Here is an 18,074-nt window from a genome sequence, read left to right as displayed (position 1 = left end):
GGCTTATAGTCAGTGGGATATGACAGCCTCATCAGGAAACTGATGATACACTTGAACCGTGGTGTGTGGTTTTTCTGGGGTCCTGAACCCCATTTTCCTCTTTCTGTCCCACCCACCCTCGGCTGTCCTACTCACGGCAGAGCACCTTGTCTTGCTTGCTATGTCCTTTTTCAAAGGAGGCTACCCAAGCATCATCCAGTGTGTCTGGTTGATTTCCAGGGATGGCTTTGTGTCCCATCTATGCATTGTGCCACATGCAGCTGCTGTTCCCCCTGTCAGCCTGCGGGGTGGCTATTGGATGCTGCAGCTCTGCATCTCAGATGTGGCCTCTGGGATGCATTCTTTTTGCCATGATCCCCATCTCCCTGCACTTGGTGATGCTGGATGACGCATTTTAATTCTTTTTGGTAATAAAAATCATGTCTTGTTTAGACTGTAGAACTGAAACACTTTCCCTGTGAAACTGCTCAGCAGCACTGAGCCTTGCCACTGACAGGCTTTCTGCTCAACATTGTGCCACAGAGCCTCTTTAGAGGTTCGGAGGCTGAGAGGCTAGGGAGGCATCTGCATGGACGTGACTGGCAGCCTCAGGATCACACTGAGGGAACCCATGGGGGGGACTTGTGGTTTGGCATGAGGTTTGAGGACTCATGTGGCTCATGAGAGCCACCAAAGAGTCCTGGGTACCACTTATTGTACAACCCTGGGTCCCAGGTGAACTTGTGGGGAGGATGGAGATTGCTGAGCAGGCATTGGGGGAGCAACCCCTTTTCCTCTCATGCCCCCCACTTTCTTGTTTCCCTTCTCTATTCCTCTCCCTCCCTCCTGGTGGTTTTCCTGTTCTCCCTGCCCTCTGCTAACTCCATGTCTCCTTTGGCTTTGGCAGCTTCTCAGGATTCAAGAATCCTTGAAATAACACACCATTGTAAAGCAATTATACTCCAATAAAGATGTTAAAAAGAAAAAAAAAGAATCCTTGAAATGGGTTTATAGGGGTCCTGCAGACCTTCCATTTTGAGAGGGTCATGTTTTGGGAACTGGTAAATAACTTGGGGGATACTAACTGGCTGGAGTTTTCAAACTGAAGTAAATCCATGACCTCATAACAGATTGATGTTGATTCAGATGATGTTAAGCTTCTAAGATTCTGAGTCCCAAGTCTGGGTAACTTATATGTTTTGAATACAGTGTGCATGTATGTGGAGGGGTGTGTGTGTGCCAGAGAGAGAGAGAGAGAGAGAATCCTTAAAAGTGTGATAAGTGCTGTTTCTACATTCCTTTTTGCTTTCTTAGGCAAACAGTCTTGTATAATCTTACTTTCATAAGACAAATGAAACTCCTCCCTTCCTTTCATGGTTGATGTGTAACCCTAGTGAGATCCATGATTTGACATTTGAGTGCCTACTGTGTATGCAGATGTTATATAGTTTCTATATCATGAAAATGAATGAAAACCTCTGCATTTCACTGGATCTACTCCAGGAATTTGGCTTCTCTTTCTGTTGTCAATGATAAAAACCTAAAATACATTATATATTTTATTCTCTTCACCATCCCTTTGTGTGTTTCAATCTCACCCAGACTTGAACTGTTTTGCCACACACAGAAAACACAGTGAATTTAAAGATGTCAGTTTAAGAACAAAACCCAACTCAAATTAGTTTGGCATTTCTTTCCAACTTACCAGGATAACTTAGAGAATAAATCCAGAGCTGAGCATTTATTCCTCCTTGTCCTTTTATTTTTTATTTTATTTAAAAAATTTCTTCCTAAAAGTTATCTGCTTGAATGATAGTGCATTTTTTCTTGTCAGAGTTGACTTGATTTCTGGTTCCCTTGCTTCCCAGCCTACGCTCTGTGTAATGTTGCAGAGGCGGCAGATTGATGGGGAAGGGATTCACAATGTGCTCTGGATTTGGGTTTCAGTATGTGTGCTTTCTGCTGCCAAAGACATTTAGCAGATGGACTTGGGGAGGTGGGACTGGGCCTTGACAGGGAGGGGACCTCAGGGTAAGAAGCCCTTTTGAGCTCAGCTGGCTCTGCCTTTCCCATCTAGCCATTTGGACCCTGGCCCACTATTAAGTCTATCACAAGATTAAAGAGACTGAGCTTTTTGTTGTTGTCAGTGTCTTTAGTTTTCAGCAGTTTGATTAAGATGTGTATGGGCATAGATTTCTTTGTGTCTTTCTGTTAGGGGTTTGCTGAGCTTCTTGAATCTTTAGGTTTATGTCTGATGTCAAATATGAGAATCTTTTAGCCATTATACCTTTAAATATTTTTTTCTGCACTGCATTCTTTCTCTTCCTCCTCTTGGATTCCAGTAACTGAGTGTTAGATCTCTTGATATTGTCCACAGGTCCCTGAGGCTCTTTTCATTTTTTTAAAAAATAAATTTATTTATTTATTTTGTTTTTGGCTGCATTGGGTCTTCATTGCTGCGTGCGGGCTTTCTCTAGTTGTGGTGAGCGGGGGCTACTCTTCCTTGTGGTGCGCAGGCTTCTCATTGCGGTGTCTTCTCTTGTTGTGGAGCATGGGCTGTAGGCGCACGGGCTTCAGGAGTTGTGGTGCGCGGGCTCTAGAGCACAGGCTCAGTAGTTGTGGCGCACGGGCTTAGTTGTGGTGTGGCATCTTCCCGGACCAGGGCTCGAACCCGTGTCCCCTGCGTTGGCAGGCGGATTCTTAACCACTGTGCCACCAGGGAAGCCCTCATTTCTTTTTCAAATAATGTTTTCTCTCTGTTGTTCAGATTGGATACTCTATTGATCTATCTTCAAGTTCACTGACTCTTTTTTGTGTTATATTCATTCTGCTATTGAGTCCATCTGTTTATTGTATTTTTCAGGTCTGAAATGTCCATTTGGCTCTTTATATATCCTATTTCTTTGCTGAGACTTTCTATGTTTCTGTTGGTTTCAAGAGTGTACACTATTACTTCTTGGAGTATTTCTGTAATAGTTGCTTTTAAGTTTTTGTCAAATAATTCCAGTATCTGTGTCATGTCATTGGCATATGTTGATTGTCTTTTCCCCACACCAATTGGGATTTTCCTGATTCTTCATATGCTGAGTAGTTTGGGGTTATATCCTGGGTATTTTGTATGTAATATCGTGAGACTCTTGAGTCATGTTTAAATACTATAGATAATGTCCATATATTTGTTTCTACAGGCACTTGACCTGGTTGGGTTCAGGTCTTAAGTTCCAGCCAGCCTTCTATGGATTATGGTTTCAGTATCAGTTCTGTTTTCAAAATCTTTGCAGTGTTCTTCAGATCTGTCCCACATGCATGACACCAGGGGCCAGTCTGGCACCTGGTGGAAGTCTGTCTGTTAGCTTGGTTCTCAAAGTTTTTGATACGCTAATGGTTCAGATGCACGTGCAGATGCAGGTATCTAGGTATCTGGGGTGGGGAGGGGATTGTTTTTAGCACGTGCACTGATACCAAAATCTGTGGATGCTCCAGTCTCTTATACAATGGCATAGTACGTTCGGCCCTCAGTATCCCCAGTATTCCGCATCCACAGATACCGAGGGTTGACCGTATTATCTAGCTCCCTGCATTTCTGCACCTCTGGCTGGAAAGGCTAGACTTTAGTTACTCTTTGCTCTGCTTGTGTTTTATGGCACCCTTCCCATGACTATGTCCACGTCCAAGGCCAAGCTGCCCGAGAAGAGAGAAAATACTCAGCAGGGTTTGGGGCCACAACCTCAGATCAGAGAAGAAACTTCCCTTTCCTCAGAGTTTTAGTTGCTTGCGGACTCCTGCTGTGGCTTCCACCACTGCAGTGGGATTGCCTGGGAGTTGGGATGCTAGAATGAAGGAAAAGAAATGCAAGGAGAGAGGGAAATGGGGAAGCCCCCTGCTTTCTCTGAGCATTAGGAGACCCCTTCCCTCCTTGAGCCTGAACTTGAGGGCTTCTCCTGGAGCTCTCGGTCTGCAATGATGTCCACATCCAGTGTGCGGCTGCCTGAGTCGGGGCTTGAGGGGGATACCAGGAGAAAAACAGTGGTGACCTCACTGCTGGTTCCTGGTACTTTTGAGTTCTGGCCTTCAATCTGCCTGCCAGTATTTACTTTTCAGATTCCTCAGATGGCTGCCCTCTGCATTCTGTCCAGGTTTTATTGCCGTATTCAGTGCCAGACACAGGGTGCGGGCGTGCTTATCCATGTTACCCAGAACTGAAACTGAGATAATTTTTTTAATGAAATTTTTGCATGGGGTACCTGAATTTTAAGTGTTACAATAAAGTGTGTAACTGACCCCTGCTCTTTCCAAAGCAGGACTGATTCTGAGAGAAAGTCCTGTTACATGAGACTGGTGGGGAGAGACATGTGAGCTGCCACCCACAGACTCTGGGAGCCCCTAATCCCACTCGAGCGAAGTCCTAGAAACTGTGGTTATCTCAGGGCATTCCAGAAAGACAGTGGTGGTGCTTACCTAGATTCATGCTCTGCCCAGGTACCATTTTGTGCCTCCGCCTCCCCCAACAACTCCCACAGCCCCCCTTCTCCTTCTAAAAAGGAGCAAACAATTTCCTTCAATCGTTTCCTGCCTACTGACAGATGTTCTTAATTAGCACAGAATTGCAGCAGAATTGCCAAATAAATAGATTTTGCTTGTTTTGAGTTTGTTTTTTTTTTTCTAGAAAGCTTAGGCTTCCCAAAATCAACTCATCACACAGGCTCAGCGTATTGTTTAGTTTGAGTCAAGGACTCACAACCTTGTTCTTTTCCACAGGCACAACCACAGCACAGAAAATCAATTGTTAGCCGTCTCTCCCAGCAGAAAATTGCTGGTTCTAAAACCATTCAAGAGCTTAGTAGCTGTGGGAATGCGCATTTGAGAGTATCGAAACATCGTAAAAATATCCCAGACACTCTACCAATTATCCATCACAATAAAGAAACTGATTATTTAAATCACTTATCATACAATTTCATCCCCAAAGAACTGTAGCATTGAAACACAGAGGAGTGGGACCATTAGACTTCTTCTTTGGTTCTTATTTTAAAAGAAAGTAAAAAACATGCATGTACAAAACTTGCTTGTACAACTGATGGTGGAACTGTTGCTAATTGGACAATTTCTGTGTGGCCTGCATGAGGTCATTCATGGGTGTGGGGAAAACGGCCTCTGAAGAAGGAAGCTGCTGTTCCAAATTTCAAGGCAAAGAAAGCTTTTGCACAAGGCAGAATCGATGATTCTCTTTTCAGGTCATGGGTGGCTCTGCTTTTATATGTGTGTGTATATATATGTGTACATATATATATACATATTTTTTAATGCAACCAGTTTTGCTTGGGGCTTATGGTCTTGAGTTAATATATTTCTATTATATGCATACATATAGGCTGGTAGGCAAAAGAGTATTTTAAAAGATTGCTTTATTTTTTGCATTATCTTTTATTAGTAAAATCTTGGAATTCAGTTTCTCTGGCTTGAAAGAATCATTTTCTTTTTTCAAGAAACAAATTTGATGCTGAAGTCATAAATTATAAAAATATGTGGAAGCCGCACGGCTGTGCTTGCTGCGGTCTTTAGAGCCAGATCCATCATCTCTGTGCACCAACTTGGGCTGACTCAGCGATCACTTTTTACCCTTTGGGAAGAGATGCTCAGATGTCTGCAAAATAACCCCCAAACAACATGAGTTAGTTGTGTATAGAATCCTTTGCTTAGTGTTAATTTTTGGAATTTTTTTCTGTATAATCAAAACATTTCCCCTCGTTAGAAACCAGTTCACTTTGCAACGCATGTTTCCTGGAGGAAGTGCAGGATGAATCCTTCACAGACGAAAAGGGGTGGGGGCTGCTGCCTTTCCTCAGAAACCTGGGACCCTGCCTTTTCTGGGATGGCTGTCTTTGTTGTGGGAGGGGCTCCTTTGAACGACTGGCCTGGTGGTTTAGGTAGGGGCCGGACCACAGATTGCAAAGGAATTGGACAACGCCCCGCGCCCCTGCCCACCGCCCCTGCAGGGGCTCAGGAGCCTGGCCGCTCCTCTGTGGCAACGCATTGTGTATGCTCCATTTGACGCTTCAGCTCCAGCCTGCCAGGGACAGACAGACCAGCCTCCAATGACCCCAGTGACTGTACCTCCACCACCTTCTGCTTAAGCTGCTCCTTTACCCACCTGAAGAGGAAGTGGGGGTGACAAAAGGGACTGGGAATCTACCTTCCCACCTCCTGGGAGTGAGGGGGGTAGCCTTGCCCTGGCCACTTGATATTTGGACCACATGGCTAATAGTGGACGCTGGCATTTTAGGGAACTGTTTGAGGGTAAAATCATAATGATAAAATCTTTTTAAAAGAAAAAGATGGGTTTTTTTGCCTTGTACTAGTAAACACCAACCATGGGTATTTTAAGGTGCTCAGAGCATTCTGTTTGTGGGATCTTTGAAGGGCAAATATTGATGTGTGCACTAGAGAATCAAGACAAGTGATAATTGAAAGAGATGATAAAAGCTAGTGCTTTCCTTGGGGAAATAATCACAAACTGCTGTCACACTGATGCCGATGAGAACATTACTTTATGTGAAATGTTTTTTAAACAGCTCAACCAAAGCATTAAGCCAGAGCACTTCTGAGGGCATCTGTCTGCTGTGTATTTCTATTATATCCCCACCTGAGGCCCCTCAACTTATGTTATTCACCATTCCAGCTGTCGCGTTTAGCTTTGTCGTGGTCAATGCTCAGTGAAACTGAAATATCAGATAGCAAGATGGATACTGCTTGTGGATTCTTAAGATAATTATAGTTTTGTCATGTTGAGTCACCGTATGGATTCACTGTTACTGATCTGTGACATTACTTTCGTGTGTTAGCCCAGGTTAAGTGCTTCTACTGTTTTTAAGTTGTCTCTTTAATGAGAGTTTTGGACTTCTCACATTGGAGACTGCTTCCTATAATCTACATTTGGATTCTCTAGCATTTATTTTGGAGTGGTACTTGGGTACTTCTCTCCGTGACCCCTTTGTGCCCTGTAGAGATTTCAGTCAGAGCTCTTGCAGAACTTCATTGCATTTACTGGTGTACACAGCTCTGTCCTATATTAAATTGTAACCCAGAGCCTGGCACGAGGCACAAATGGCCACTGAATGAATGAATGACTCCCTGGTCAAGTCTCAGTGCCTCTTTCCAGAGATGCTGTGCAGGAGGCCTTCCACTTGCCTGTCTAGAGCCACTCTCCATCCTGCTCCTCCTGCTCTGCACCCCCTAGGCTGACCTGTGGGCCCACCACAGCCTCCCTCTTCTCTAGCTTCCCCTTCGATTTGACAGTTAGGGTGGGTATGTAATAGGGCTGGATGTGATGGGATTGGCTGTGTTCTTCTATGAAACACCTTCTCCATGCAGTTTCCCTCTCTGGGTTCCACAAATTCCTCCCCCTCCTTGCTCCTTCAGGCTCAGGGTTTGTAAGGGCTCCCTGGTGCTACCAGCCACAGGTATTGCATTACTCCTTATTTGTTTCCTAAACTCTGCCTACACCTTTGTATTATAAATAGTCTCTCTATTAAATTCTTCCCACTGTATCCTGCTGGGACCTGGCCGATATTTCCCCAGTCACCCAGATGACAAAGTTGTTTGTAACCTAGATATCATAATCTGTGTCTCTTGCATTATTTCAAGTAAACACTCTCCTCTAGGCTGGTCTACAACCAAATGAGAATCAAGTAGAGCAGGGGTCAGCAAACTACAGGCTTGCAGGCCCAATCCAGCCTGCTGGCTGTTTTTGTAAATGGAGCTTTATTGGAACACAGTCCTGACCATTTGTTTACTTACTGTCTTTGAGCTACAACAGGTGGTGAGGAATTGCAACAGAAACTGTATGGCCTGCAAAGCCTAAAATATTTGCTGTTTGACCTCTTATAGAAAAAGTTTACAGATCCCTGATTTAGAGGAAAACCATAATGTGGGAACTTTATCATTTTCATCAAGACGCTCCTGGGCCAGGTGCCAGGGTACTTGTCAGGGTTCCACGACAGTCATGTGGGGAGTTTTAAACCCCAGGGCTGGACAAGCTTGCATGCAGCATTGTGTTGCTGTGCTGACAGCAGCGGCAACCTGGGAAGACACTCTTTGTCATTAGACGCAAAAGGAGTGTGACCAAGCAAAACTAAGAGGTGTTTGTACTAAAGTGTGTCTATAATTTATGGTTTCATAATTAAGTAATTTCCCAGAAAGAATGACTTTCCCTAACGTTTCGGCATTTCCCTGTCAAACTTATCTTGTATGTATCTGTCTCCCCCACCAGACTGTGAGCACCTCCCAGGAGCCTCCAGGTGTTGTTCCCACGTGTGCCGACCAGTGCCTGGCACAGAGTGGCTGATGCTCAATAAGTATTGTTTGACTGAATGCTAGTCAACAGCTAATTTAGAGAAGGAACAAAGAAGTAGGGGGTGGGAGCCATTAACTGGGAAGATACATTACTTAATGTTCTCAGGCTCTCTGACTGGAGTCTCTTTGCCTACTCAACCTTCACAGAACAGGAACAGCTATACGAAAAGCCTGTTTCCCAAAAAAAGGTGCCCCTCAGGGCAGACTGACTACATAATTTGCAGGGCTCAGCACAGAATAAGAATGTGGAGGCTCTTGTTAAAAAATTATTAAGGGTGTCAGCACTGAGCCAAACACAGGCCCTTCTAAGACTGTGCAGGTTGCGTGGCCATGAAACTGTCCCTGCCTTAAGGATTCCTGAGGAAAAGACAGCCTGTGGGAAATCAGTGAGGGTTTTTTCAGTCCAGAGGACTGCAGGGGTCTCCGCCACCGTAAGGCAGTGCAGACCTGACTAGCCAAGAAGACTGTGGGTTCTCGGGACTTGGTGCAGTGATGAGAGTCTCATAATGCCTAACCTGGAAGAACGCCTTACCACTTACAGAGTGTCTGCATTTATCTCTGACCCTCGTGCCAGAGTGTACTCTTCTTCCCCAAGCCCACACACTTGGCTCCACACTGACTAACCTGCTTGCCCCCCGCTCTTCCTTGCTTTCCGTTTAACCTCAAGTAACCTAGGCCACCCCATTTAGGGGCAAAAAACCCATAAATGTACTAAAGTGCCTCAGGGCTGGCCTGTTTCGATATTTCTTTGTGGGTGACAGACAGTTCTTGCCATAATACCTGTCTTAAGCTATTCTGGCTGCCATAACAAAATACCACAGACTGGCTGGCTTACAAACACCAGAAATTTATTGCTCACAGTTCTGGAGGCTGGACGTTCAAGATTGGTGTGCCAGCGTGGTTGGGTTCTGGTGAGGGCCCTCTTCTGGGCTGCAGATGGCTGACTTCTCTCTGTGTCCTCACATGGTGTTAGGGCCTAGGGAGCTATGAGGAGTCTCTTTTAAAACAGCACTAATTCCATTCATGAAGGCTCCACCCTCATGACATGAGCACCTCCCCAAAGTCCTACCCCCTAACATCATCACACTGGGCATTAGGATTTCAACATAGGAATTTGGGGTGGGAGACAGACGTTCAGACCATTGCAATACCTGACTGAAGAACAATGTGTGTACATGAACAGTCCCTTTATATTGTCCCCAGAACCCTCCCCTGCCCCTTTCCTCACCTTAAAATGGGGTTTAGGGGCCCATCTTAACCACTCTGCAGGAACCCCTGTGCCCAGACCCCCAGAGTCTTTCCTGACGCTAGATGTTCACCCTGCCAGCTGCTGGGGCTTCTCCCTGCCCAGGCCCCTGCCCTTCCGCATCATACACTCTGGGCAGTACTCTGCCTTTGGGATCACAGTGAGCCTCCGGAGGTTTCCAGGTGGTGACAGCTGTAGGCGGGGAACTTGAGCTCTAGCAAGGATTTTATGACTAGTGCTTCCTTTTGATTGGAGGGGTCCCCATTTTTTATTCTTCTAGATCACCACTACTTTCCTCCAACCCTTTCTCCACTCTACCCTTGCTGTAAAAGGGGGCTTAGGGTTCTGATCCCCCTGCTCCTGGGAGCTCCTCATGTCCTCAGCTGAAAGCTGGAGGTTGTCTCACAGTGCTAGAAGGCCACCCTTGCCAGCCGTGGTAGTGCCAGCTCCAGGGACTGTTGGCAGGTGCATGGTCCAGATGACAGGTGCACTGAGGTTTAGAACTCTGGGTGCCGCCCCCCGCTTGCTCGGGGGGAAGGTGCCCAAGCGCCCTGAGGATTCAGGCATTATGGGACCATGACAACAAAACTGGCCCCTAGGAGGCACCTATTTCTGAAGCTCTAAGCCTTGGAAACCATAGTAGGCAGGGGAGGTTTTCTCCACAACGGGTAGCGGCTCCGGGTAATACAAAGCCGCAGCTGAGAGAGCCTGACGGGGTCGAATGGAGTTTGCCTTTGATCAGAAGCTCGAAACAGACATCCCCTCTAGCTTTTGCAGTCTCTTGCTTAATCTGGTAGCCGGGCTTTCTCAGGCCTCATTTGTCTCCCTGTGATTGATGTGGCCTTACCTATAGCAGCTCCGAACCAACTCCCTGCCACAAAGTGCAGCCGTGTTTGTTTTGCAGGCGGCTAGTAGTCTTGCCTCCCTGATGCTCTGCATCCTGCCCACCCCCATCCCAAGCTCCTGATACCTTACACACTGACCTATGTTTTCTCCTTACAGGGTCCCCGGTGGCATATAGACCTCCAGCCTTGGGCAGGCCCTGCTCGGTCCCTGGATGAAGAAGCCTTGAGGTTCCTGAGATACATCAGCACCATTCAGGTTGTGTTTCAGGCACAAGTGGGTATGGAGACTCTGTAAAAGACGCTAATTGCCCCCTTAAAATTTTTATTTATTTATTTATTTTTGGCTGCGTCGGGTCTTAGTTGCGGTGCACAGGCTTCTCTCTAGTTGTGGTGCATGGGCTCTGTAGTTGTGGCGCACGGGCTTAGTTGCCCCATGGCATGTGGGATCTTAGTTCCCCAACCAGGGGTTGGACCCGAGTCCCCTGCATTGGAAGGCGGATTCTTAACCATTGGACCACCAGGGAAGTCCCACTAATTACTCCCTTTTAAAGAAGGCTGGGGAGTTTCTCAGTGCCTCCTGATAGGGACTTGATAGAGTTTCTGATGCCTAGCTGCTTAAATATATTCACTCACTTAGAGGCATATAATAGATGCCTTCCATCTGCTTCGGCATCTTATCCCTTCCAGGAGTATCGTCACCCTGAGATGTTTTAATGATTCATCCCGAAGTGTTTTAAAGATCCACTTTAGAAAATTGTTTTGGAAAACCATGTGAAGCGACAGATTCGTGCCCATGAGTAGGCAGTCCAGTGTGTCACAAACCAAAACCATCATCTGGAGGTTCAAATTCCATTTTGTATTTGGAGAAGTCTGCCTTTTCGCTTTTCTGCCACAGAAGCTTGGCAGACAGGGATGCGTTAGGCCAGAGAGTAAAGGAGGCTTTGCAGGCAGCAGGAAGAGAAGCTACTGAATCCGAAGACTCTCTGTTCTTAAGGCACTTTAAATCATTACTGAGCACTGGCCTTCATTAGTGACTTAACACATTGTGGCAGCTCCTGCCCGGGCGACCCGAGCAGGCAGAGACCCTCCCTTAAGGAGAGTCTATGGCTCTTGACACATTAATCAGGAGGTTCCATTCTCAAGTAGCCTGATCTTGAGGAAAGAGAGACGGAAAAGAAAATCAAGGCCCGAGGGAAACTTCGCCCTGAACTGAGAGGTGCTAGTAAATTAGAAACTCAGACTGCCTGTGAAGCTGCAGCTGAGGAGGCTGCACTATGGAGCTGGTATGGCACTGGGGTCCCTGGGTCTTTTGATCTCCCTTCGGCCCACTCGCTCTTGGCAACCCACTTCCCCTCCCAAACCTCACTGGCGGCCAAGCCCGTTTTTCATCCATGGGAGAGCATATATTTCTGGAATTTTAGAAGGCTAGTTTAGGGGTAAAAGAAAGTCCCATTTCTCATATGATGCAGTCAGACAACCAGGAATTTTAATGTTTGTCACCTAGACATGGAAGTAAAAGCTTGTTGAATTCATCATGAGTAATGGGATGATAAATTGGTCCCTGTGCTTTACATAATTTCGTCTTATTTTGCTGCTGCAAATTAATTTGGTGGGCTCACACAGACAATTAAAATACTGAAATTTTAATTTTATAGTTTGGTTTTACACGAAGAATAAGAAGGTGGATCTCTTAACTATGACTATAAGAAGCCCTTAAAAGCCCTAGAGAAAAATGAGAGGTGTTAAATTTATGAGTTCAATTTGAGAATTGTGAGCTTCACCCCCCAGTATAAATTGACCACATGAAAGCCTCTAAATTCTATTTTATATGTATTTTAGGTTAATGTTCTGTAACTTATAAAAGGCATGTTAACTTAGAAGAAGCTCTTGAGGCGTGAAAGTGTTGTTTCAAGCCCCTCTTGGAGTTTTCCCATGAGTTATGGGCTGAGAGGGAAAAAATTCTTTAAAAAAAGCATCCTGTGATGTAGTTCAATGTTGTGACCCTGGGCAAGTTATTTTGCTTGTTTGGCTCTGGCTGTTCTGATCTTGAAAATGAAGAGATTGTATCAAATTATTTCTAAGGTTCCTCCCAGCTCCGTGAGCCTGTACTTTGTTAAGACTAGTGTAGAATTGTTATTAACCAAGTATTACTGAGCACCTACTATGTGCCAGGAGCACAGGCCTTGGGAATACAGTCTCTGCCCTCAAGTGGCTAACAAACTAGTCGGGAAGGTAGATAAATGGACATATAATTATTATTCAGCTTGATGAGTATAATAATAGAGAGTTGCTTGTTAAAGCTCGCTAGAAGATTTTTTCATCCTCTAGAAAGAACAAGATAAAGTTCCAGACCTCACAATTGCTTTGCAATCAGAGGTCATTTTACCCAGTTAAAGTCCTGTGCTTTTGTGTGCTTCTGAGTCACTAGACCAGCAGGTGGGAGCTCTTCAGAGATGACACTAACTGGTTTAATCAGAATCCTACTGACCAGTGCTCCCTCCCCCTCTCTATGTGATGCAGAGTTTTCGGCTGCTTTGGGAGCTTATGCCTCATTTAGAACTCATCTTGACAATGAAAGCCTGCAAAGCTGGCAGAATATTAGAGTCACTATTACCTAAAATTTTCACAGTTAGCAGTAGTGAGTCATAATGGGCAAGGGAAAAAAAAAACCCTCTGTAGGTACTTAAGCAAATTCCACCTCCATCCTCTTACACTGCTTTTATATATATATATATATATATATATATATATATATATATTTCCCTCAAATCCGTGTTCAAGCTTGTACAGCAAGTCCTAGCATTTGATATGTTTATCAGTTGATTTATTCATTCCTCAATTCAGCAGGCATTTGTTGAGTACCTGCTCTGTGTATGACGCTGTGCTAGGCACTGGCTGGGATGTCAAACCTGAATTAAATACCGCCCCCCAACCCCCGGCCCACAGTGGTGAATGGCTAGGATGCAAGAGAGCTGTGTGTTCTCTAACAGGGTGGACAGATGGGGTGGGTAAACTTCCCCAGGCCAAAGGAGCTTGGGAACAGAAGCACAGAGCAAGGTATTTGGGTAGAGTGGGCATAACATCAAGCTCAGTTTTACTAGGTATTGTTTTCTAATGTGAAAGGCCATGGTTACATCTCTGAGTTCTGGAGTAGACGATACACTGCTGCTAACAAGAAACAGTTAAATCATAAACCCAGTGCTCTGTTCTAAAGGAAGGCTCCAGATCCAGCTTTTTATGGCAACCCCCGAACCATATGCCTTCAGGAAGCATGGCTTGCAGTATGAAATTAATCTAAGCAACAGTTGCTGTTTTAAAAAGAAAAAATACGTTTTAAAGTCAGTCTATCTATCTATCTAATCATCTACCCATCTAACTGATTGTAAGAATGACATAAGAACCTATGGATCTAGAGATTCAGATTTTACAAATTTTACAAACTTTTTTACAAGAAGTTTCTATTATATTTACTGCTACACACATGCACACACACACAAACCGGGATAAAAGCAACAAAAATACAACTCTTTCATTGATATTTTACCTTTCAAAATAATGTATTTCATTAACATACAGTTTGATTATTGAAGTAATTCTTGCCAAGTCCCCAAAATTTAAGGCCTCCCTTTGCCAGATTCTACTTATGGGTTGGCAGAAATGCTGTTCAGGCTTTTGGGATACAAAATGAAATGAAAATAAATTAGATCCCTTCAAGTTAAATAACTAAAAAGCATTTCAGAAAACACTTTTTCCTGGAGTCTATTTCCTTTGTCCAGGCTTAATTCTGTTTATATGGCTAAAATTACAAGGGGAATTAGAGAGAGGGAGAAAAAAACCCATAATTACCTAAGTTAGAACTTAGCTAGGAGTTACTGCCCTCGCTGATTTTGCTCACAAGAGAGTTCATTGAAGCCCTGGCCATAAATCTTAACAAGAAAGTTTGAAAAATCAATATTTAATTAATTTTTAGGAGCTGAATTTTACTGAGTCCTTACTCCTAGTTGTTTTCAAAAGCTAATGTATATTAATGAGATGGTTAATAAATGGTTAAAATGGAAAAACTTCTGTGTTCTATTTTTGAGCTAGGAGAGGAAAGGGGAACATTAGCAGAGATTGAATGGAAAAGAATGTTTTTCCAGTAGGGATATCTGTGCAAGATGAAGTCTGTGGAAGAAGAAGAAATGCTTAAAGTGTTAACTTTAATAGAATAAAACCCCACTCCTCAAGGTTCAGTGGAGGAGCAGCTGAACCTCAAAGCCCTCTATCTTGACTTAGCGGACTCTTGGGGGCCTCTGGCTAATTGTAGGGGCCGCCTCTCTGGCCCTTTGCTAGGGGTGAGGTTGGAGAGGCTGCTGTTTTCAGTTGAAAGCTCTGGCCCAAGTGTAGCCTCTTCCCTTAATTTGCTAAGGCACAGGTGAGGCCAGGCTGGAACATTTCAAAGGGACTTTACAAAAGGCTGCCTGGAAACTCACAGGACCACCTGCGTAACAGTCACCTGGGGGAGCTTATTAAAATGCATGTTCACGTGCATCGGCCTCAAAGATTCTGATTTTATAGAATGGAGTGGGACTCAAGAATTTGCATTTTTAAGTACTCCCACATCCATCAGAATGTAGGTGGGCCACACCTTGAGAAACGCAGTGGGAGAGGCTAGAGTTAGGTTTAAATGGTGTTGGGAGGGTTCCATGAACAAGTACCTGCGAATGTCAGTCTCCTGATCTGTCTTTTGCAGGCTCTTAGGGAGAGTACATACAAAGAAACAATAGCAAATCATCATACCATTTTAATAAATAAATAAATCATCATACCACTTTAATAAAAATACCCCCAGGAAGCTGCCCTAGAACAAAAGGTTCAGTCTTACGAGATCCAGGCACGTCTTTGGGGCCCACCAAACTGCCTGGGCTTAACTAACTGCCTGCAGGAGCCAGGGCGTGGAACCAAGTTCCAGTGAAGGTTGAAGGCATCATAATCTACCTACTAGTGAAAACCAGCCAGATGAACATTGAGCTTTGACTAATTAGATTAGCAGCTTCTCCTTTGGGTGGGTGAGTGGAGGCAAGAAGTGGGCAGGCAGAGGCATAATTTCCATTTATTTGTGGGAGAATCGTAGGAAATGAATTATACAAATTAACATGTTGATGGATCCAGTTAATAAGTGTGTTCTGTACTAGTTGCTTGAGAGAAGATTCAGTTCCATTTTCTATTATCACTTTTTTCTTTAAACCATGGTTGTGGATAGAGAAGTATTGAGAGCAAGATACTGGGTTGAGGATGTTGACAAAAATTAATCAATAGTGAATCTGAGAAAGAAATGGAAAATTTTATTCAGGCCAAACTGAGGATTATTACCTGGGAGATGGTCTCTCAGCTCTGAGGACTGTTCTGAGGAGGTTAGCGGGGAGGTTAGTAGATACATGATTTTGACAAAGGGGTCCATGCAATCAGTAACACATCTTGGTAGAAAGTTACTATTAATAGCAAGGAACAGGTATCTTAGTTAATAGTTATAGTGCTTTTCTAAGTATGGGCAGATGCAAGAAACAGGATTCATACATTTCCCCCTAAAAATATCTAACTATCTGAAGGCCTATTCTGCCAGTTTTTCCAGAGCACAGAATGTCTCATCCTGATTTTTGCCCTGAATTCCTTTCAGGGTGTACTGTAGGTCAGTGACTGCAGTGGCTAATGAGATTCTTGTAGAACTAGGTGGTGGGCAACATTCTTTATTCTACAATCCCCTCCCTTTTGGTCTTAATTCTGACCAAGGTTTGGGAGGCATTTCATGATCAATTTGTCTCATGGCACTAGGAATGCTCATTCCCAGGTCAGTCAAGGATTTCATTGATAGGCTACTTAATGTGCTATTACTGGACTTGGCCCTGTTAAGTATAGTCAAAAGCCTCTGGACCATCTGTCTTTCTAGTCTGTTATGGTCTAGGAAATGCTTGCTCTTGTTGCTTCTCATGTCCAAAATTACACTATTACAATCTTTGATCTTACAGGACTATATATTTGGTCAGTTGTTTCAAGTCATCTAATCATCATTAATTTTATTGAAGGCTCCATCACACATATGGTAGTACTACAAGAAACAGTTATCTTGCAAAATAGGCAGACTGCAAGTAATACAGCTAGTAACATTAATAAGGTCCTAAGTAAGTATTTAAGCTAAGAATTTCCATTAGTTGAGGCCCAGTATCTCCCCAGGTCATCTGACCCAGTCTGTTCTGCACCAGTCTCTTATCTTTAAGGGGAAAGATGTATTTGCATTGTACATAAAGTTCACCAAAGATGTCTGCACATACAAGGCGTGTGGTGGGTTATAAAATTTCATGTTTAAATTTTTCTTGCCTTAAAATGTGAGTTTTTATTTCATCAAAAGAAAAGAACAGATAAATATTTAGGATTTCACTTTTTAAGCTTTCCTATAAAATGTCCAGATTCTAGCAGAAGGCTCTCTCTCAGTCACTGATAGATAGTGCCAGGATAATTTTGCCAGGCCAGCCCTAGATTACAGCAAGAATAAGGGAGATGCTGGCTCCATGTAATATGCTCTTTTCAGATTAACATTTTGGAAAATCAGTTAAATAAAAGGATTGGGCAAGTCTGGAGTACCTTCTTAAGAAGAAAATTGTCCTGTTATGTTTTCTAATGCATTAAAGCAATGAACCTCAAAACATCCTTTGCATCTGGAGTGGTCTGTTGTCTGGGATGTGACAGCAAAAGCTGCTGCATGATTCATGGAGCATCATGACGACTGTGAGAGTTTTGAGGGATTAGGCGGAAATACTGTTGCTCAGTAAGATAAATACCTTGGCCACAGAACTTGTTTTCTTTGGTTCCAACAGCCTCAGTTGTGCACACAGTGCCAGCCTCCAACACAAGTCAGAATTCCTCACTAAGTATGTTTACTTAATGTGCATTTGAAATTAGAGACTGGCTTCCTTCCACTTGACTTAGATACATGTTCCTTTTGGTTTTCTTATCTAATTTTGATGGATGAGTTAAGAGAGTTGCTTTGGCTAGCTCTGGAAAACCTCCTTCCTGGCTGGGGCTCTTGCCCTTTCCCCCCAGGAGGAATTTCAGTGGACCAGTGTAACCCAGAGAGTACTGTTTTGTTAGTAGGAACTATGCATTAGTCTCACTTGACCCCATGCTGTTTACCTTGGTTAACACATGCTTGGTCAGACCATGGTGGCCTGACTGTATCTGCCTGAGATAAAGAGTAGATAATCTTGTATCCTTCAAAGATCTATGCTCTTGGTCATATCTCACAATTTCTAATAGGAATGCTGTGGGTAACAGACCTCTGTGGTTTGGGAGCACTGTTCTCCATGTCTGGAATGCCCTTCTTGGTCTCAGCCTCTTAGTCAACTTCTGTTCCTCCTCCAAGACTGACATACCTCTGTAGAGCTTTCCTGACTTTTCCTCCCTGCCTTCCTTGCTCCTGATTTGTTCTCCCCTGTATACTCCATGCACAAGGCTATAGCAGTTCTTAACTTCCCTTCAAACCTGCCTCTAGTCTCCACGAGGTTACTTATAATCTAGTATTTGGAATTCCTCCAAACATTTTACAGCAGTCTTGTGATTCCCTGGGGAGGGGAGTAGTTATCAGTGGAGAAGGACATAACTCTCCCGTTACGGTTTTC

General features: G+C 44.0%; 1 protein-coding gene across 4 annotated transcripts in view; it reads left to right on the top strand.

Annotated features, from left to right (window-relative positions):
- The window catches only part of METTL24 (methyltransferase like 24), a 196,866-nt gene that overhangs the window by 24,016 nt on the left and 154,776 nt on the right, over positions 1–18,074 (top strand). For 3 of the 4 annotated variants that reach the window (XM_073789502.1, XM_073789501.1, XM_033867629.2), the window contains exon 2: positions 10,580–10,696. In XM_073789502.1, the coding sequence (XP_073645603.1) occupies positions 10,580–10,696 (117 nt within the window). The remainder of the gene's footprint in view (positions 1–10,579; positions 10,697–18,074) is intronic. The other variant, XM_073789500.1, reaches the window with a different exon arrangement.

This window comes from Tursiops truncatus, chromosome 12 (genome assembly GCF_011762595.2).
Source record: "Tursiops truncatus isolate mTurTru1 chromosome 12, mTurTru1.mat.Y, whole genome shotgun sequence".
In the NCBI taxonomy this organism is placed as follows: Eukaryota; Metazoa; Chordata; class Mammalia; order Artiodactyla; family Delphinidae; genus Tursiops; species Tursiops truncatus.
This window is presented reverse-complemented; position numbering and strand designations above follow the sequence as displayed.